Here is a 21,959-nt window from a genome sequence, read left to right as displayed (position 1 = left end):
CAGCTTTGATCTCTAGCAACTGTATATGTTTGAACAAGGATTTTTATTTATGGGTAGTGAACCTTAGGTACCTTTGCAGGTATAGTAAATTGTGGTGTATAGTCACAATAAAAAATTGTTCATATAAATAGGATATATGTCAAACTGAAACTATAAAGTCTTTCTCACCTTACTTTGTAGATATGAACTTGCACAGCAACTTCAGCAGAATCAGCAGTCTTCTTCAATAGATGATTCTACAGTAGATCAGCAGAGCATTCACGTTTCTACACAAATGCAAGTGGAGATTCAAAGTGATGAGCTACAGCAGTCAGAAACTGTTGCAACAGATCAGCAGGCTATTTTAGAGTTAGACCAGCAGCCAGTAGTAGGCACAGAAGAAACAGCACTAGAACAAGAATTGGCTGATCAGCCTTTAGAGCAAGATGAGGGTGAGTATTTGAAATATGATAAGGTTTATAATGAGGTAAGTTTACAAGTTCTCCAATAATTGTTTCTTGACAGAAACTAGAAAAATACATGGAGAAAAGGCTACTTACTATATACTTACAGTATATAGTACAATTTCATTCATTGGTGTTCAGGTTTGCTATTAAAATAGAGAAGGATTAGGATTTTCATATTTTAGTTGTAGCAAGCAAAACTACTAAACAAATGTACAGAAAAATAATATGCCCACAAAATCTTACCATGCCAGTTCTGTTACTATTAAAAAGCACTGCTGTATAGTCTACTTAGAAAGTAATACCTGTGTTTTGGGGTGAATGTTCCACATTCTTATTCAGTTTGTAATAATGGACCAAAGTATTTTCGTTTTGCTTGTTTACTCTTTTTCATAGTGCAGTGAGTTACCAAGTGCAACAGGGGAATATAAATAAAATGTACTATAAAAGATTTAAATTCCTGTTCAGCTAATAATTGTTTAGTGTATTTTTAATGTGAAAATTTAGATGACTGTAAGATATGGGGGTTTTGAAACAACTGAAATATACATGTAATTACATTTTTTTTATACTTTCCCTTTTCCCCTGTCCTTCCTTTCCCTATTTCAGATAGATTTGTGACATCTGAGCATACTTTGCAGGAAAACATTACTCAGTTTGAACAACAGACTATAACACAGCAGCCGTTTGATCAACAGAGCTTATCACAAGGTTAGTAATAAATAAAGGAGGTGAAAAGTACTTCTTATAAATCTGGCTTTACAGCATAGCTATGATAAAACATTTCTAAAGTGGGCATCTGCAGTCATAGTAACTGCAATGCAGAGAACTTGGAAGAAAATTACCATTCTGAAGCTATACTTGGTAGAACATTATAAATACTTAATTTTTTTTTTTTTTGCTTTTATGAGCTGATGTCTAGTCATTACAATAGGGGATTTATAGTCAAGCATTTCATATTCTTTCCTTGATTGTGTTTGAAATTGGTGTGTCAGTAGGCAGTTTGCACAAGTTTCCCCCTCAATATACATGCTCATAACCTGAGATGATCAGAAACACAGTCTTAAGATTTGAGTGAGTAGCTGCTGGGATTCATTTTGGAAAAAGACGATGCCAAATATAGTCACATAAAAATCATACTTTCACATATCCATAGCAGTTTCTTTTTATATTTTATAGAGCAGTGAAACTAACAAATTAAGAGATTGTAAGCACTTGGAAACTATTTTTTTCCTATAAAATACAGAGAAATATGTGTAGGTGTGTGTAGCCTGCAAATAGTGAAGAAATTACTGTTTTTCTTTGCTTTTCACAGCTGGATTTCTTGAATTGTTTCATAATATGAAGCTACTAATTTTGTTTTGGGGATTTTTGGTGGTCGTTTTGGGTTTTCTGTCAGGGAGGCTGTTGCTGAGATGGGGAATATTCAATGGCTTTTCATTTGTTTTGGTTTGGAAGCATACATCACTGGCTTATCCCTTGATCTCCTTGTTTCTGACTCTAAGCAATAACTTAGTGTAGCTGGTAACCAATAATTGGTATTCTATCTGCACAAACTTCTCAGTTCTTAGTTTCCTTCCCTTTTAATTGTATAGTATCATTCGTAAAAACTTAATTGACTGGTAAGTTGCATCACACTGTGAAAAAATAGTATAATTTTCCAATTTTAATTCTCTAGGTTGTGCTGCTTTGCGTGTAAAGAAAAGAAAATTAAAGTTCCCATCTTTATTAAGCAAGACTGATCCAGATCCTCTTAAAATATTATGATTATTTTCATTGGTTGACTTTTACAGTTTTTCAAACGAATGAGAAGACACTATGGAAAAAAAATGAGCTTTTTGTTCTACATTACAATGAAGAGTGGTGGTAGTTTTTGTTTGGTTTTATTTTAATGGCTCCTTAGAATTTATAAACCCAACGAGTAACTCCTGTTTTGTTAATTAAACTTCAGTTTCTGTGTGTGCGTATCTTCTGTATTACATAAATATAGAATGATTTCCTGGGGAGGGTAAAGACTCCTAGAACTCACAAGACAATTCTTTCATCATCAGAAATCTATACTGATCATCAATATATTGTAAAATTGGTTCTCAGAAACAGAACATGTGTGGTGTGGGCATTTTGAAGTCTCATTTGTATAAGATGTCTCCTATTCTACTTGGAATCTCATCCACAGATTCCCAACTCTTTGAAGTTTCCTTGAAGATCCTGGAGCCCTTCAAAATTTTTGAATTTCAGGTAGGTAAGCATTTGCGCGGATGCATGCGTTAAATTGGTCGACCCTCTCCCTATGTCTGCATCTGTGCTTCATGCTCCTAATTTCTTTTTCCTATCAGCTAGGCAAAACATTCAAGCTTAAACACTGTCTTTTTTATTCTTGATATTTATAGGCTGTATTCTTTTTAAAAGATTTTGCTTCAGTGTTTTTTAATTAAATGACATAGGAGTTTAAAAAAAAAATCTTCAAAAGGATTTTTGAGTTTTCTTTTTCCTTTTTAAGGGAAAAATCCCAAATTTGCATTTTAGACAGGTGAGGCCAATCTCTAGGTCTGAATAGAACTGGCAGAATTTTGTTTCTTCTTTCAGGTTTGTTTGTAATACTTTGTTGAATTTCTTGTTTGTTCAGATAGATTTTCTTCCTCGTATATTCAGACTTGTTAAGAAGTGCAGATCCTATGAGGGTGCTACAGTATCATAATCTATGATTCATTTGAGGTAGATTTGAGGGCTGAGGAAAAGGACTTGTATTCTTGGTAGTGTGTTCAGGCATCTTCATTTGAAGACTTCAAAGTGAAGTCATAACAAATTTGTCTTTTATCTGAAATTTTCTTTGGGTTTTTGGGTATCACCTGTCACCAAATGTGTATAAATTATATCACCTTTACTTCTGTTAAAGTGTCCCTGTAAGCATGGTTGAATGATAATTCAAATAGTGGTGATAGGCAAATCATCTTGGAAAACCAGAAGTCCAAATGCTGTTAGTTCTATAGCCTATACAAATACACCCTTGCCACCAGAATGCTATTTGCTTTCCTAAGAAACTGATCTGCAATCTCAGGACTCAGAATTCTGATCTGTCAGTAACTGTTTACACGTGTTTGCAGTCAGTACTGTTCAGCTGGTTGCCTTTGCCTAAGAAGCAAACCTGCAGAACTTGTAGTTGATAGTCACTGATCCCTGTTGAAATGCACGTGTTCATGTGGGTGTTTATAATGTTAGAATTTAAAAGATCTGTCAGTAAAGAGGTGATTTTTTTTCTAAATTAATACTGTATTTACTACAAACTATCATAGGGTTGTTTTCTCATTCTCACATGCAAGACACATCTTTTTACGAGTAAAATTATTTCCAGAGTATTCTATTTTCGCTGTGTTTTGTTAATATAGAAGATGATAGGTTGGATGATGTCCTAAATCCAAAAAAACCCCAAGCAACACAAATGATTACTTGTACTGAAAAACATGAAATCCAATTCCAAGTTTACAGGACTTGTACTAAGAGGCTTCCCTTATTATACAGAGCTTAAGATATTTTCTGTTATTTTAAGATTGATCAAAAGCTTCTGAGAAGCAACATACAGTGATGAAAACAAGAGCAGGAAATAAAGGTTGTGAAATTTCTGTCTGACTGAATGTCTGGCTTCTGGTGTTTGGTGCTATGGGTTTTTTTTTTTTAGTGTAGTTCTGTATAAATAGGATGGTGATATAGCAAATGCCTTCAGAATTCTCAAAACTGTCCTATCTTTTTTAAATTTTGAGGGGAAATGGACCCTTGTGCTAGGAATTGAGCAAAATGGGGATTCATCATGTATATTCTTGTTACAATTTTGGCTTGTATTTATTTCAAAACTACTTTCAGAAGTAGTATTTGTTTCTTCATTTTGTCCTCAAATACCTCTAAATGCTTTTCTCTTCCCGAGCATTTTGTTGCACGATCCTGGGAAATTTTTCAGGATATCAATAATTTATTCAAACATTGTGAAATGAAATAGGTCATAGTACAGTAACTTCTTTTTTCCTTCTTAGACAGTAAAATTTAGCTACTGATTAAAAAAGAAGTTTCAGGGTTTTATATAGTATATTTAATAGTTGTTTTGTTTGTTTGTTTGTTTTTAATGTAGGGCATGTAAGTAACATCATTTTTCTTCAGTTTCTTGAGTCTTTTTTTGTATTCTCATCCCAAGTAGTGTGAATGTCATTTTTCTATAAAGATACTTCTAAAATTTATTTGAGAAGTAGAAATTAGCAACCTTCTTATCTCTGCAGAACTTTCAATTTAATTTGCTCCAGGCTACTTTTTTGTCATTTCACAAAGGGTAATTGAGGTGCAAGATCCAGCTTTTAGGATCTTTTTTTCTTGTAGTCTTGTTGTACTTCTAGGAGAGAAAATAATATACGCGTTTCAACATTGGGTTTGGTGATTAGTTATGACCTTATTAATAATGCTTTGAAGATTTATTTAGATTTGTGAGTTTTCATTCTCTGGTGGAAGCAGTAGCATACAGAGGGATTTTTTTCTCTACTGATTACAGTATTCTTCTGCTATGGAAAGTGTCTTTTGGGAAAATTTCTGCTTAAACTCAATACATCCAGGTTTTTGTCTTACTGTTGCTCAAAAATATTCTTTAAGCATTGCTTTTTGGCCTTTGATGCTGTGATCATCTGATGTGGGTTTGTTTCTACCCTGTTTTCATAATCTTCACCCTTTTTGTCCACTAAAGGCAAACTGCATAGAAGTACTGAAATTGTTGCCCATACATGAATTCCTAGTACTGTGGTTTAATTTTTTTCCACATGACATTATGGGTTATTTTTTAATAATGGAACTATTAAGACTTAAAAGGGTTGATAGAAAGACATCTCTAATAGCATTAAAAACCTCTGCAGTCTGAGCTGTATTTCCCTGGCTCTCAATCATTGGTGCTATCATTTCATTAATTCATTTACAAAAGGAGATGATTAAGATCTGCTATTTCAGGAGAACAAAACCAAGTTAAACTTTCAGAGTTTTATACCAGAAATATGAATAAAAAAAAATGTTTATTTTTTACTTTGCAGTTTGCCTTTGAGAGGCTCTACTTTACTATTATCTAAAGAGTGGGAGTATGTGGAGGAGATCCAAAGTAGGAGAAAATGGGGTTACTTTATCAGAAACTGGAGTTCTCCTATTGGGTCATCTCCTCCACTCACCCGCCATCCTCCCCACTGAGCTTTGCATCCTTGTGATCGGCTTCCAGTGTAGTTAAGGGAGCGTGGTACCAACGTGGATAAAGGGAGATGGGTCAACCTGTTTGACACATGCATGCTTACATACAAGAAATTCAAAATTTCAATGGCTCTAAGGTAATTGTGGCACCTTGAAGAAACTTCAAACAGTGGTTTTCTGTGGAGGAGATTTTCCAATAGAATTCCAGCTAACGGTAAGTAACCCTGCTATGCGTATGATGTAGATCTCAGAAACGTGTGTGTTTTGATGCTCAACAGTGAAAAGTACAACTATTACTATATGGTAATACTACTTATTCTCTTTTGAAGGTAGTCTTCAGAAAAGTGTGGTGCTATTCAAAGTCCAGATCAGTGTGTTTTACAGGTTTATGACTGTTCAATTTCTGGCAGGTTTTACTGTGAATGACAGCTACAATCAACAGACTCAATTTCCAGCTGTACAACAGCTGCAGGATTCAAGCACACTTGAATCTCAGGCTCTTTCAACGAGTTATCATCCACCAGCCCTTCTTCAGGTTGCAAATACAGACACAATTAACGTAGTAAGTACTACTTGAAGGCAGGATTAATTGTTCTGTGTTCAGTCGTGACTTTATTGCACCATTTCATTAGTGATTAGGTAAGACGAGAAGTCAGAAAAGTTTCAGGGTTTCTTCTCTAGATTGCTTATGTTTAACAACTGGAAAATAGGTGAGGTGAGGATAAGGGACTTGACCTTTCTGAGAAGGAAGTGTATGTTTTGATGCTCCTGACTTAAAAAATACTGTAATTGGGTTTGTGAGTTTAAAACTAAGGAGAAGATGCAATGTTATGAAATAATTTTATATTATTGCATTATATTATTTCCTAATTAGTAAATTTCTATAGATATATATGATCAAGAAATAAAAAAAGCTTTACAAATCTTCAGTGATCATTCATGGAGCTTGCATATTGCAGTGTATGATGCTTTTGCATGGTTCTCATTTAGTTAAATTTGTAAAAGGGCTCAATTGCTAAAAATACAGTTTAAATGTAACTTTTTATGACAGTAGAACTACCTGGCAGGAAGACTACCTGTTGTAATGTATTTACCATGAAGACCTCTCCGAGTTACGGTCCCTTCAAGCTTGTTTGCAAAGTGCAGATGTTGTCAGAGAACTCACATGGGTTTTAGGATCTGGAAGAGTTTGAGTCATTTCAATTTACAGGCTTCAGAATTTCCTTGGATTCAAATTTTGAAACATACTCTTGTTCTTAAGGATTATTCTGTTGTGGCTTTTACATACAGGACTGTTCAGAGAGTACTGAAGTCTGTCAGCAAGACTGTTCGGCTGCTTACTCAGTGTTTAAATTGGCTGCTCTAGTTTTAAACACTAGAATAATCTAGACAATTTAGATAAATGTTTGTGGAGATTCAGAGAAGTGTAAGTGTGCTATGTTGTCTGCTTATTCCAGTTCAGTAGCTGAACATTTTGATGCTTTCCTTCTTACTGTGGAAGAGTGAGGTATTATATTGCACTCAATTTCCTGTCAGAATGTATGAAAGCATAAATTGAATTACTTGTGTTGACTGTAAATGCTGTCATTTTCTTCTTGCCTATTTGGGAGACTATATTTTAATATTGTGTTACTAAAATTCACTTGAGGCTTTGATTTTTAGACCACTCGCTTGATACAAGATCAGTCACCACAGGAAGAACTTGAGTTACACACCCAACGGCCTCATTTTCTTGAGGATAATGAAGATCAAAGTAGACGTTCATATAGGTATGTTACACTTTTAGCTTTTGTAACAGAATTTCCTGAATCTTTTATGGATAATTACATGAAACTAATGAAAACTATTTTTTTCTAATAGATGTGAATATTGCAACAAGGGGTTTAAGAAATCCAGCCATTTGAAACAGCACGTACGATCACATACTGGTGAGAAACCATATAAATGCCAACTCTGTGGCCGTGGTTTTGTTTCCTCGGGAGTTCTTAAGTCACATGAGAAGACTCATACAGGTAAACAGTATACCAGCTCTATATTAGCTTAACCCATGTTTGGGTTTTGTAAATGTCCTATGTGAGTAAAATTAAACAAATAGCATGCTACTTATTTGTTTCTGTTACTTTAAGGAGTTAAAGCATTCAGCTGTAGCATTTGCAGTACTTCCTTCACAACTAATGGCAGCCTTACCAGGCACATGGCAACTCACATGAGCATGAAGCCTTACAAGTGCCCATTCTGTGATGAAAGCTTTCGAACAACTGTTCACTGCAAAAAACATATGAAAAAACATCAGGCAGTCTCCTCAGCTGTAGCAGCAGCTACAGATACAGGAGGGGGAGGTAAATGATTTCATTTTTACTTTTACAGTCCTTACTACATAAGAAATACAGATGTTTTGGTGGATTACATGAGTGCTATAACAGTAATGGTACAAAATAGCCTTCCAGCATTGATAATGTCTGCTGTTCTGAGATGCTGAAATCTCTGTTATCTGAATTGTTTAAAGAAATTAGTTTTCCAGGATCTGTCCAGCACATTAAAGGTATTGTATGTGACATAGCTACTTAAGTATTTCACTAAAGTAGAAGATTTTTTTTGTCCTGTATTACTTAATCTGTGTTCATTATTATAAAAATAAGAATCATAAATCCAGCTTTTTTTTAAAATGAACTACAGATATGATTAGTTAGACCTCTAAAAGAGATTGAAGTCCATCATAGTGCAAGTCCAAGCACAAAATGTACTGGCTGTGTGTTTAATAATAAACCCTTCTATTTTTTGTCATTTCAGCTGACAAATTAAACTAACAGAAATGTGTTCTTTGTTTGGGTTTGATTTTTTTGTTGTTGTTGTTGTTTTTTTTTGTTTTTTTTTACTTAATAGTTGGATGTGTTGAAGATGATGATGAAAGCTCTGAAAGAACTTCCAGAAAATCTCGTCCAGGTGTCATAACTTTTACAGAAGAAGAGACAGCAGAACTGGCAAAGATCAGGCCTCAAGAAAGTGCCACTGTTTCAGAAAAAGTTCTTGTCCAGTCAGCTGCAGAGAAAGACAGAATTAGTGAGATCAAAGATAAGCAAGCAGAACTGGAAGCAGAGCCCAAATATGCCAACTGTTGCAGTTATTGTCCCAAAAGCTTTAAAAAACCAAGTGATTTAGTCAGGTGAGGAATGGAAAATTTTCATACGTTTTTAATTTGCTGAATAGTTCACCAGAAACTTCAGCAATAACAGTTTCTTATAACTCTTTATGCCCAAGTTGAAGTTGAACTAATATTTAAATAAATTTTTCTTTTTCACAGTGTTTTAAAAATGTCTAAATGTTACATATTCTGAATATGACTAGTCCAACCTTTTCATATTTATTTTCCTGCTGTATTAAAATTATTTTGAAGTTTTAGAATAAATTGTCTTTTCTTGTGTTAATACCTGCATTAAAAAAGTAAAAATCTGTTGAAAAAATGTAAATACATAAATCTTCTTGATCTGCATAGTGTAGTGCTAGTATAAGTATTTCAGTAATTCTAAAATTAATAGGATAGAAAGTAAATATTTGAAAAACTGACATAAAAGTAGAAATTCACTTATATCCTGGAATTATTAGGCATGTTCGTATCCATACTGGAGAGAAGCCGTATAAGTGCGATGAATGTGGAAAGAGTTTCACTGTAAAATCCACTCTGGATTGTCATGTTAAAACACACACAGGTCAGTGAAGTTTTGCATGTCTTTGTTTAGAAGCTGTTTGCTTTCTTGACCAGCTCTTTACAGATTTTGCAAGAAATGTTATGTTTCACTGTGATCTAGTATTTGGAACTGTGGATGGCAGTGCTAGGGGAAATTCAGTACTTGTGACACTATCAAATGAATCGCATCAGAACATTCTGAATAAGCTATGTTATTACAGCCTTCTGTATTAGTAGGCTTCTAAAGCATGGTCTTAGCTCTTGCAAAAACTCTGTAGGTAAGTATCCTGAATATGTTCATGTCCAATCTTCTGTAGCATTTCAATGATAAATGATTTTCCTGAATAAGAAGGTGGAGGTGAGGGAATCTTATAAAATTAAGTTAGAGAAAAAAACACAAACTATAAACATTAATGTTTGTGCTGCTATATAAACTGGAAAATAAGAGTACAAAAAATTGTACAAAAATTTTGAGCATTCAGCTTTTTGAATCTTGCAAGTTGAATGTAAACCTAGTATCTGTAATATTTAGATTTTTAGAGCAGGTTTTCCTAAGTATTTCTAAGTTTAATAGTAGTATTTTTCAACTGTGATTTTGCCCTAATTAAAAAAAAACCAACTTTCTAACTCTTTCTTGTTTTTCTTACCATTGAACTTCTGTAATAAACCCAGTCCTGAACTAATTAATTTCTAAAATTGTCTACAGTTTCATTAGGTTTCATTATTTTCTTTTGTCAAAAACAAGATAGAAAGCTTTTAATGCTGTAATGCATGATTATTTTGTTCATGGAAGCTTCTTCTTCATTTTACCGTATGTGTACTTTCTACTGTTGTTTAGTAAGAAACAGTACTTACGTTACATGAAATAGTGTAGATCAGGACAGACAGTAGCAGATAGTAATAATAATGAAAGGAACAAAGCAAGGATTGTGTCATGTACCTCCAAGTTCAAGCAGTTTACAAATTGTGGAGCTCTGAATAAGAGATTGCATCTCTTTGCTCAATAGTTTAAATGGAAACATTAAATACATTAAATACATAAATTTTATCCACTTGTTTTCTGATCATAGACAAACAGGCTAAAAAGGAATGGCTTTCAATACAGTCCGTAGTAGTAAGGTCCTGGATTCAAGTTTGATTTTCAGTTTGCCATCTTGGTAATTTTGTTCCTAAGCTCGCTAGTTTTTTGTTTGAGAAATAAAGAGAAATTGTTTCCTCTTCTTAATTTTTAAGCTCTTTATGGTTGTGCAAACTTTCTGATAATATATAATGGAGCTTTGTAAATTATTATTTTAACATCCTTAAACAGATCTTCCCACCCTGCTATACATTCTCTCTTTCACATTACATACAGTACAGATCTGACGGTTTGAGTCCTTGCTCGGGTGTGTAAGAACTCTACTGCTGACTTCCAGCCTTGTGAAAATTGTCCATATAAACCATCTGTGTTCTGTCTTAGAACTGTTTTTCTTTAGTTCATGAAAAGACTGTCCTTTTATTCTATGATAGCATTTTTATTAAGATCTTTTCATATAAAACCACCGTAAAATTCCGGAAATCCAGATACAGTGGAAATCTGATCTTCTTCAAAGAGTGCTCACAGTTTTGTGAGGTGTAATTTTCACTGCAACAGTCACATCACCTTTTCCCTATTATAACTCATTTTATCTTATGGAAGTTTTTTTCCATGTTCTTTTATACTTGGGCCAGTTTGTGCTGGATAAAGTTTAGCTAATGTGCAGTTTTCTGCATTTGAGACTGGATTGCTTTCTGGAATGCTCTCTTAATCTGTGGGCAATACCTACACCTAATAGTTCATTGCTTTTATATTGAGATATATGTAATTTATTTAAGTTAACAATAAAAAAATTTTACAGTATTAGTGTCTGTAACTCCCCTAAAAATAGTTTCATATGGAAAGCTACTCTGTTCCTCATCTGTAAATGAATGTTGCCTGGATAGGAACCTACCTGATACCATCTGTAGTCAGCATTGATCCAGAGAATTAGTTTGGGGCTTTACTGGAAGATTGGAAGTTACTCAGTGAGGTATATGGTTCTTTGTCTGAACACTTAGCTCCTGCATCCTAGTGTAGCATAAAGTGGGATAACTGAAGTCATGCAGTATTGCATTTCTGTCTTCATTCCTTTTCCAGTTTCCTGATTACAGAACAGTTCTTGTTAACATGTTAGTTATGTAGCCAGTAGTGTGGCATGTCGGTGGCATAAAACACATTTAATTTTTCTACATTTGGGAGCAGTGCCAGTTTAGTGTTCGCCATTCCTCAAGTACTTTTTGTCCAAATTTATGATCATCTTCCCTCCAAGTTTCCCTTATGGACACTAACTTGAAACTACTAAATACTTCAACCATCTTTTTTATTTTTTTTTTCTTCTTTTCAGATTCCTAATATTTACACAAAAGGCCCAAGGGTCAGGTCGTAATCTCATGGCATATTTAAATAACAGGACTTCAGACAATTCTGTCTGTTTCTTCCTGCTTATTTTTTGTTGATTTTCTTCTCTCTCTCTCTTATTTTTCCACCCCCCTTTCTCCCAATGGGTGAGGATTTTTTGTTTAGTGGGAAAGGCTGCTGGATGGCTTCCTTTGTGGTATTGTGAATGTGGTAGATGACTTTGCTGCAGCCCAGATTCCCATTGTTTTACTGGTTCATGTTATAGAGCTCTTTCTTCTCCATTTTCTGAAACAGAACATTGCCAGAGGTTTACTTAGTTTTGTTGAAAAAGAAGTGACAAGAGTGTGCCAGTATTTTGTAATTTGAAGTAGGTTGAATTGAAATTCAGGAAATTGATGAAAGATTCTTCTGTGTAAATGGAAACTAGAACTCAATAGCAGGAATCATAGGCACATATTGCCTTGTGGTTTCTTGTGATTTCTTTACCAAATGCATTGGTTTCTTTCCCTTGTTCAGCTAGGAAGCAGTATTGTGCTGGAAAGCCTGGAATTTCAGGAGTTATAGTGGGCTTTCAGCTGCAGTGTCATGTTTTCTGCCAGATAGTTATATTATGCTTTTTGTGAACTGTACAGCTGTGCATATGATTAAAGGTATAAACTCTGTAGTTTGCTCTTACTTATAGTACATTAAAAATTCCATTTGAGACCAAGGATATTTTTCAGCTATTGGGTACTCTGAAAGGAGAGACAGAGAGGTCTGTGTACGTATAAACTACATTTCTTTACTTCTGGATTGCTTTGTGGGGTTGATATTTTATTTTAGAATGTTATCTCACTTAATTTTAATAATTTCCTACTTGTAATCCATTAATACTGGTTAGTTTAGGCAGCATTGAAACTGAAGAATAAAGCTGCTGGAATTAAAAGGAAATTAGTGGCTTAGTAAGTAGGAGCCAAATGTTGAAGAGGTCAAGATGAAACTTCTAATTCTCCAGTTTATGAGCTGTGTAGTTGAAACAACTGGATTAGTCAGGAAGATGTGATGGGGAGGATAACAGAGGCATGAAGGTGACCAAATAAGATTCTGCCTGAAAGCTTTAAAAGCATATGGAGTTTTAGTAAAAGGAAAAAGTTAATATGCCCTTCATTGAGAACCTTAACTCATTTGAAAAGCAGCTAAGTGATAAAGTTTGATTACTTCAAAATTTATTCTGTTCAAATTAGTTTAGAATCTATTCTGGGGTTTGTTAAATAGATGATTTTGTCCTGTCAATCTTTTCAGAGGTTTAATCACTTATCTTTCTGGTTTGAAACTTTTCTAGGCCAGAAGCTCTTCTGTTGTCACGTCTGCAGTAATTCTTTTTCTACAAAAGGCAGTCTAAAAGTACACATGCGCCTGCATACAGGAGCAAAGCCCTTCAAATGCCCACACTGTGATTTGCGGTTTCGTACTTCAGGGCGCAGAAAAACGCACATACAGTGTCATTATAAACCAGATACAAAAAAAGTTAGGAAGCCTGTTGCTCGGACTTCAACAGAGGGACTACAACCAGTCAGTCTTCTTAATTCATCCTCAACAGACCCTAATGTTTTCATCATGAATAACTCTGTTTTGACGAGTCAGTTTGATCAAAATTTACTTCAGCAAGGACTTGTGGGCCAGGCTATCCTGCCTGCTTCAGTGTCAGGTAAAAATGGATGGTGTGGTGGTGGTGTGGAGATCAATTTGTGAAATTTGCTTTCTATTAGAGTTTGGAAAGTTTTGCCAAACACTGCTTTCCAAACAGGTGAGAGTTGTACTGAATTCATGGTTTGATGCACAGTGGTGACATGAATAGAAATTTATTCATTTAAGAATGAAAGAAAATTATACACAGTTCACCTAAAAGTCTCTTCAGTTCTGCTTAGTATTGCATTGCAGAGAAGAAGAAAATGCAGATAACAAATAGCTGGAGTACTTGTATTCTTTGTGGTAATACTTTCTTTGTTTTATTTAAAAAGAAAAGAAGCAAAACAGCTGCTCTGTCTATACTGGTTATTTATGTGAATAATGAAAAGTGTCTTTTAAGTGCATCTCCTCTGTTGTACATGTGTAGTTATTTCTCCAAAATTAAAAAAAAAAAACAAAAAAACCAAAGCACACACACCAAAAGAAAACCAACCATAAGACCCCCAACCTCAAAACAAAGCAAGAAAACTCTTTAGCAATACAAAAAACTAGTAGATGTGTATGCTAGATAATGAAGTGCCTAGGATATGAAGTCTCACCAATTGGCAGTGACTACAGCTGTATTAGCACATTAAATGTGCCACAGGCCATTCTTTGAGGCCAACTGGCACAGAATACCCAACATGCTTCATATTGCAAGAAATTGGCCTTTTGAGAATGATCCTTGCTAATTTCTAATTTATTTCAAGTATTTTTGGTGTCAGTGCTCGCTGACCCAATGTCTGTGTAAGTGCTCAGGTAAACAAGACAGGGACAATTTTAAGAAGAGAATAGTGTTATGGTGTCTGGAGATGTGCCTTGGTACTCTTAAATGTACTACTTAAATTATGGGTCTTGGATTGTCTGTAATTTATGAAAGTGAGGCTTTGATTTTGTGTGCTTTGGTGTTTTTTTTAGTACATGTCCTATGATTTTGCAGGTATGCCCACAAATTCAGAGTATTATATCAATCTCTTATTTAACTGTAGTCATTGCAGCTTATCTGATTTGATCTAAACAGTTGTCCAAAACGAACAAATTGTTGGTGTTCAGAAGATACTGATATTTGACAGGCACCGTTAGTGGTGATGAAAAATTGATTGATGTTTGCTTGGATTTTTGCACATAGTAAAGAGGAGTTTTTAGTTTGTTCAGATGTCCTAGAAAGAGGCTTTCTTAAATTGAGACTAGCAATGTGGGTTTTGGCCAGGTATTTTTTGGGTGCACTGTAAACCAGGTTTACTGTACTAAGGAATTCTGAAGAGAGAAGGTGTTTTTGAAGCATCAACCAAAAGAAACTGGTTGATCACACTCAAGGTGTTTGAAGAAGGTACCTCCAAAACAAGATGACTTTTCCATATATTCTCTCAAGACCTGTTGTGGAGATGGTTTGTTCAACTTTTGAAATTAGAACCTTTTCAAGTTCTAAAGACTTTTGAATTTCAGTTGCTAATGCACCTTTATTTTCATCCACGTAAGTATGGAGGATGAACTTGGACAGTTCGATACTGAACTGTGTCTGTGCTGTGCAAAATGTGGCAGTAACTTTCATGTGTATGTTCAGGGTCAGAATGTAAATATCCTGTGTGTGTGCTGTTTTGTTTAGGTGTAGCACACTCTCCAAGGAAATCTAAACCAAATTTCTCCAGATTTCTAATGCTACTCTGGAGGGATTCTTGTTTTCTAAGCCACTAACTACTGCCTAAATAGCAATCCTTAAATCACATGGAATTTATGAAGCTTTAAAACAGGCAATCAAATTACTTAATAATAAAATTATACATTTCAAATTTTCTTTCTTGTCATAAATTAATGTGTGCGTATGTAGCCCTTATATTGATTTCATTTATAAAAATAAGCACACTGAAAGAGGTAGCCAGTAATGGTAAATAAAAACATTACAATATAACTGTTTTCTTTGATAGCTGGAGGTGACTTAACTGTGTCCTTGACAGATGGTAGCTTGGCCACTCTTGAAGGAATACAGTTACAACTTGCTGCTAATCTGGTTGGACAGAATGTTCAGATTTCTGGAATAGATGCCACTGGTATTAACAACATCACATTACAGGTAAGTTGCTCCCTGTTCCTTGCTTTGAATTCTGTAGAGTCACTTTGAAGGCTGAAGAAAGTTTAAGGAGCCTACATAATTCTGGAAGAGTTCCCTTGAGCTGAGTGGGCTAGTAACATACTCTATCACTTGTACAATGTTAGAAGACTTAAAAAATAGCTGCACAGTGGGATATTTTTCTGGTTTGGTTTCTTTAATTTTCATTTTTTCAATGTTTTTTTATCTTTCAGGGATTTTGACAGACTGCTTGAAAATATGTATTCTTTTCTTTTAATTGCATTTTGTCTTTGCACTTCAAAAGTACTTTAGGTTCCCACCCAAGCCCCCGAAGGCACCCACCCACCCCACAAAGCAAACTCAAATTATTGCACAGAGTGTTCTTTTCTAAACATAAAGCACTGTGTTACTTTGCAAGCTTTTAATAGTAGAATTTATAATTTAAATTCCCATTGAGCTTATAAAAGGACTGACAGAAAGAGGTGAGATGATTGCATTTAAAAGTTCTTGAAATGTGTGAAACAGTGATTTTCTAGAATTTGGTTGTGTTTCATCAGTTGCACAGAATTATTAGTGTTGGAGGAGCCCTCTGGAGGTCACCAGATACAACTCCAAGGTCAGGGAAGGGACATCTGCAAAGTTGCATTGATTTGCTCATAGTCCTCTGCTCAAGGAGTTTTTAGCATAAAATGAAGACATTTTCTTTTTGATTTTCTCAACTGCTAAATGCCCCTGAAGAGGAAAATGTCTTATCTTTAAGCATAGAGAACAGCTGTTGGCTTTTCAAATGAGACCTCAATGATCCTAGGATTTAAAAAATTAAATAATTTCTTGTATCAGTCTTCTCTCTGCTCCATGCCTTTTCCTTTTCAAAGGCTTGGAGACAGTGATAAGCATTACATGCACTAACAGGACAGTACAGAATACCAGCAGTGTGATTACCTGGGGCCAGGCATGCTGATATGTAACTGATCATGATTTCCCAAAAAATTTTGCTGAAGGAAGGGAGGGAAAGCGAATCTGAATAGACTGATTACATAGTCACTTTAGAGACTGGCTATATACAGACACATAAAAATTAAATGTAAATTTTAAATAGTTCATTATAAATTTTCAGTACAGTATATACTCTCTATCCTGTAAATATATATTCTGGACTTAAGAATATTCGTTTAACCCAGTTAGTTAACTTCAGATTGATTGCTGAAAACTTGTTTTTCAGATCGATCCAAGTATCCTACAGCAGACATTACAGCAGAGTAATTTACTTACTCAGCAGCTGACTGGAGATCCCACTATGGCTCCACAGAATCCCTCCCTCCAGACAACAGAAAATGCAGTGCCAGCTAATGTGGTTATTCAGCCCATATCAGGCTTGTCTTTACAGCCCACAGTAACATCATCTGCTAATATGACCATAGGGTCCCTGTCTGAGCAGGAGTCTGTGCTGACAACCAGCGCTAATGGTAAGCACTGTCAGTAGTTTGTGTATTCAATGTCTTAATTTTACTCGGGGTATAACTCGCAGTGAGAAAATGTCACCCCCTACCTCCCCCCACTCCCACCAATCACCTCATTTTAATAAAATAGCTTGCAGTTCTTTCTTGAGCATCTTCAGCAGATTTTACAGCTTTCCCTTAAGTGTCACCCTTTCTCAATACAATTTTTTTTCAGAAGGTGAATTAGAGAGTAGGTTTAGATTAGATATGAAGAAGTTCTTTACTGTGAAGGTGGTTAGGCACTGGAACAGCAGGTTGCCCATAGAAGCTGTGGATGCCCCATCCCTGGAAGTGTTCAAGGCCAGGTTGAATGGGGTTTTTGAGCAGCTTGGTGTAGTGGAAGTTGACCCTGCCCAAGATGGGGCACTTGGGACCATGTGATCTTTAGGGTGTCTTCCAACCCAGGCCATTCTGTGATTCTGTATAATGAAAATATTGAAGAACTTCCATAGTTTTGAGAATAATACAAAATCTCTGTTCTGAAAATCTTAACTGCAGAGGAATAAATTGGATGTGAAAAAATTTTATACTTTATGCTACAAGTTCTAGCATCTTCCCTTGGCTACATCAATTATAGTGGCTCAGAAAATATGGTATAAATTACTTTAAAAAGTTATGTCAGAAATATCCAAGGATATTAATGGAATTTTTTTCTTGCTCTACCACTTCCATTTAGGTGCACAAGACATTACTCAAGTCATGACTTCACAGGGTATGGTGTCATCTACAAATGGGCAACATGAGATAATGTTGACCATAAATAATTCCAGTTTGAGTCAAGTTCTAGCTCATGCTTCAGGTTCTACAACTGCGACCTCATCAGGAAGTCCCCAAGAAATCACTCTTACAATATCTGGTTTGTGTTTTTAAAAATCTTTAATACCAGATCTCTATTTCATAAATAACTATACAGTAGCATATGAGGATTTTCACAGTCCACAGTTTTCCTAAGGCATATTTTTCTTACGTTCATCAGCTTTAAAATATACTCCTCAAATCCACATTTGAAACCCAAACATGTTTGCTTTGAGAACATGTTAGATTGGTTCACTGTTTTATTTATAGCCTCAGTTAACAGCTGGATTTTTATAGATTGGTCAAGTTGGTGCTTTGAATCTAGATAAGTAAGATCCATATTTCTCTAAATATTACTAATATCAAGTATTTCTGTACATATTAGGATCTGGATTTCCATAATAACATCTGTATTAAAAACTTGTCAAACCGCTGCATAAAAATCTGCATGTGTAGAAGTTAGTTTTATGTTTTGGTTATATTTTCTACTTCTACTATTTTATGATCTGTTGTAAGAACAGTAGCAGAATAATGTTGAGATGATTCCAGTTACAGTAGGACTTATTTGTCTTCAGGCCAAGATCTTATTCAGCATAATTCTGGAAGCACTGATCTGAACACTGGCTTAAGGCTGACAGCACCAACCATCAGCAGTCAAACTACAGGTGCTACATTAACTATAAGCAATGACCAGCTTCTTTCTCAGGGCCCTTCACTAAATGCTCCAGGTATGCATACCATGATTTTTCTAATTGAAAATAATTTTTTGTTTAAAAAATAAATACTTTAATGGAATGGTATAATCTTGCACATCATGACTCAGGAGCTTTGAGTGTTTCGTGTGTTTTCTCACAAGCTTTAAATTGTTATGTCAGTTTAAATGAACTTTATTCTACACACTAAGAAAAAAATGAAAACAAGAAGATATATCTTAAATTAGTACTTCGAGGCAGTTAGAGGAGTATTGAAGAATTATATCTATAAATTGGAGGTTGACAAAATCTGGTGCCTTTGCTGCAGAAGTGATAAAAATATCAAGTTTGTTCTAGTACTCAAATTTTGAGTTTTTAAGTATGTATATTGATTTCTACCTATATATGTTTGTATATGCACGTGACCACTTGTGAGTGCAATACTGTGTTCATCAAGCTACACTTAAATGTATTTTTTTCTAATTTTATCATCTGACTGACAGCTTTAGGTTCGTGATTGGCTGTTTAACCGATTTTGTTGATTCCAGAATAGAAAATCCTAGCAACGAGAAACAGAAATTACTAAGTTCACTTAAAGTAAATTTGCAGTGTAATGTTTATGCATGTAACAGATTTTATCTTTTTTTACCATTTTTCATATGTTCCAGAACTTAATACAACAGGGGGAACAAACCTTCCTCCAGCAACACCCATATCTCAGTCTGCAGTTTCTGCACAGAATTTGGTGATGTCTTCATCAGGAGTTGGAGGAGATGGTAGTGTCACTTTGACTCTTGCTGACACTCAGGGAATGTTGTCAGGTGGTCTTGATGCAGTTACACTTAATATCACTTCACAGGTAAGACACTTTCCTGAACTGACAGATAAATTTGTGTTTCTGTCTTACAGAGCAGGAATTGCAGATTTTGCTTAGAAAATAATTTTGTCCTGTAAATGCATACTATTTGAAAATGTAGTTAATTTTTCTTCTCTCTGCCAACTGTGTGTGTATGGAATCTAGAAACATGAACTGTTTGAACAGAAATGCAGATAAATTTTGCAGGGTTGTTTGTTTTTTAAATTAACAGATAGATTCTGCTGTTTCAAACATGGTTTGAGATCAGTTTTTGCTGTTAGACCATGTACTTCATTATCACTATTCAGTAATACAGCATAGTACTCCTAAATATATTATTTCATATGGCAAATTTTTCTTTTCCTACTTGTGAATGGGAGAGTTGAACAGCAGTTGTGACAGTTCTTTTCACAGCAAGTAACAGGACAGAATTTAATTGGCTATCTTTAATAACATGTGGCATTATAAGAAATTTTATTAAAATGGTACTGTGTGGACTGTCATCTGCTCAGTAACCTTATTATTTGTTTTATTTTTAACATAACTTAAGAATTTTGTGGTGTCATCAAGAGCCACATACTGGCAAATAGACTCTACAGAGTGGGGAGATAAAAAAATAATATTGAAAGACTACAAAGCAAAAATGGGTTGTGTGGTTGACATTTCAGTGTAGATTTTACATCTGAAAAGTTGAGCTTTTTCTTCTATTTTCTTGGCTTAACTAGGTTTAGATTGATTTTTTTTTTTTAACTTCTTGATCTGAGTTAAAGTGTGTAAATGCATACAAATTAAATACTATTTATCTTGCACGTGCTGTGATTAAAACCAGTGAAGCAAAGTTATATGCTTCCCTCTGCAGTTTTGCTCTGGGGAAGGGAAGAAAAGATTTCCTAAACAATTCTTAAGATATGTTTGTAATTTCTGGTATCATAGAGTAACAAAGCAGTAGCAAAGCAAAATATGGTTTCATTTCATTTTCATTTCATTTTTATTTTCAGTAATAGTTTAAGTGATTACATTTGGCAGTGTTGCTGTTTATTAATAAGATCCCAAGTCTCCTGTTAAGAGAAGCATAAATAAAATTGAAACATTGAATAATCATAATAGCTATGCAAACACAGTTTATGTTGCTAGAAATCATGGTGAATAGACAGGTAGTATGTAAAAGAACTGTGTTTCCTGGGGAAATTTAAGTCATTAAAAGTAGTGTAGAAATAGAAGTAGTAAGATATTAGTAATTACATATCCTAGGTAGTGATTTTGCATCCTGATTTCATGGGATTTGGAAGTATGTTTAATCAAGATGTTTAAGTAAAGGAAGATACTGTGGGGAGGAGAATAGAATAGAGAGTAGAATACAGGGGTTAAAGAAAGGCAGTGGAAGGCTAAAACATTTAGCACTTCATGCAAGGCTGGTAAAAATTTATCGAAACTGAATCTAGTCTTACAAACTTCCAGCTGTTGTAGTATTTAAATGGTTGGATATAAATTTAAATGAGAAAATGAGGGAAAACAGTTTCATTTGTTCAGATAGGATTCTGAAATGTTTCTTTCTAAAGGAAAAAACACAAGTACTGTTTTGGTATGAAGACTTACATTACTACAGTTAGCTGTTTAAATACAGCCATTTAAATATAGTTACTCTTTTATTTTTTTTTTTTTTGGTGCTCCTCTCTCTGACAGGGTCAGCAGTTCCCTGCTATACTCACAGATTCCAGTCTTGCTAGCCAGAGTGGATCAGGATCACAGCAAGTCATACTGGTGAGCCATACACCCCATTCAGCACCTGCAAACTCTGATGAAATAGCGTATCAGGTACATACTATACATTTCTGTATCATTTGTGGTAAAGGACTTTTATTTATACTGGAATAGTTTCTTTTTATCTTGAATCATGAAGGCTGATGTCATTCCCCAAGAAGAGTATTGGGAAGAGGTTCTCTGTGAGTTCCTGGTCACCCAGATTTTAAGTTTTGAATTAAAAACCACTTTCATATATATATACATGCACATGAAAAAGAAATGTGTTGCTAGAGGACATGAAATGATTCACACTACTACTGTCAGTGTTAGAACAAAAACTTGTGACTTTATTATTAACTTCAGTATTTATAGGTTCTTGACAATGACCAGGGATTGGATAATTAAGTTACTACTTTCCCAATCACACTGGTCATGCGAAACATCCATCAAAAGATGCTTCTTAGAAGGAATGTGATATACATTTATGTTTACAGTTGCTTTCCTGGGAAAGCAGCTACAATTATGAAAAACAAAATCAGAAGGCTTAATTTTCAGGGCAACAGAAATGTAATTAATAATTTGTTTCTTTCTACAAATCACGTAATCATGTGCTCAACACAGACTGCTTCAAAAATTTCCAAGTAAGTTGGTATTTAGATAATAAAAACACATAACTTTTGGAGCTGGAAGGGAAAAATAGCACCTATTGGTACACTTTTTCCATTCTCTTTCTGTATCCAAGTTGTTTCAGTGATGGTGCAACATAAAGCCTTAGCAATTTCGTATGCCTTTGAATCACAATAGAAACTCCTACATAAGTAATACAGTTTTGTTATTAGAAAATGTGGTT

General features: G+C 34.7%; 1 protein-coding gene across 2 annotated transcripts in view; it reads left to right on the top strand.

Moving 5' to 3' along the window:
• Positions 1-21,959, top strand: part of ZNF236 (zinc finger protein 236) — a 78,055-nt gene that overhangs the window by 43,216 nt on the left and 12,880 nt on the right. Inside the window, exons 15-29 of one of the 2 annotated variants that reach the window (XM_058833667.1) lie at positions 181-431; positions 1,053-1,154; positions 6,059-6,210; positions 7,311-7,417; positions 7,509-7,660; positions 7,775-7,987; positions 8,532-8,811; positions 9,252-9,355; positions 13,071-13,436; positions 15,382-15,527; positions 16,747-16,990; positions 17,700-17,879; positions 18,394-18,546; positions 19,179-19,369; positions 21,050-21,181. In XM_058833667.1, the coding sequence (XP_058689650.1) occupies positions 181-431; positions 1,053-1,154; positions 6,059-6,210; positions 7,311-7,417; positions 7,509-7,660; positions 7,775-7,987; positions 8,532-8,811; positions 9,252-9,355; positions 13,071-13,436; positions 15,382-15,527; positions 16,747-16,990; positions 17,700-17,879; positions 18,394-18,546; positions 19,179-19,369; positions 21,050-21,181 (2,773 nt within the window). The remainder of the gene's footprint in view (positions 1-180; positions 432-1,052; positions 1,155-6,058; positions 6,211-7,310; positions 7,418-7,508; positions 7,661-7,774; positions 7,988-8,531; positions 8,812-9,251; positions 9,356-13,070; positions 13,437-15,381; positions 15,528-16,746; positions 16,991-17,699; positions 17,880-18,393; positions 18,547-19,178; positions 19,370-21,049; positions 21,182-21,959) is intronic. The other variant, XM_058833668.1, reaches the window with a different exon arrangement.

Source organism: Poecile atricapillus, chromosome 2, assembly GCF_030490865.1.
Source record: "Poecile atricapillus isolate bPoeAtr1 chromosome 2, bPoeAtr1.hap1, whole genome shotgun sequence".
Taxonomy (NCBI): domain Eukaryota; kingdom Metazoa; phylum Chordata; class Aves; order Passeriformes; family Paridae; genus Poecile; species Poecile atricapillus.
This window is presented reverse-complemented; position numbering and strand designations above follow the sequence as displayed.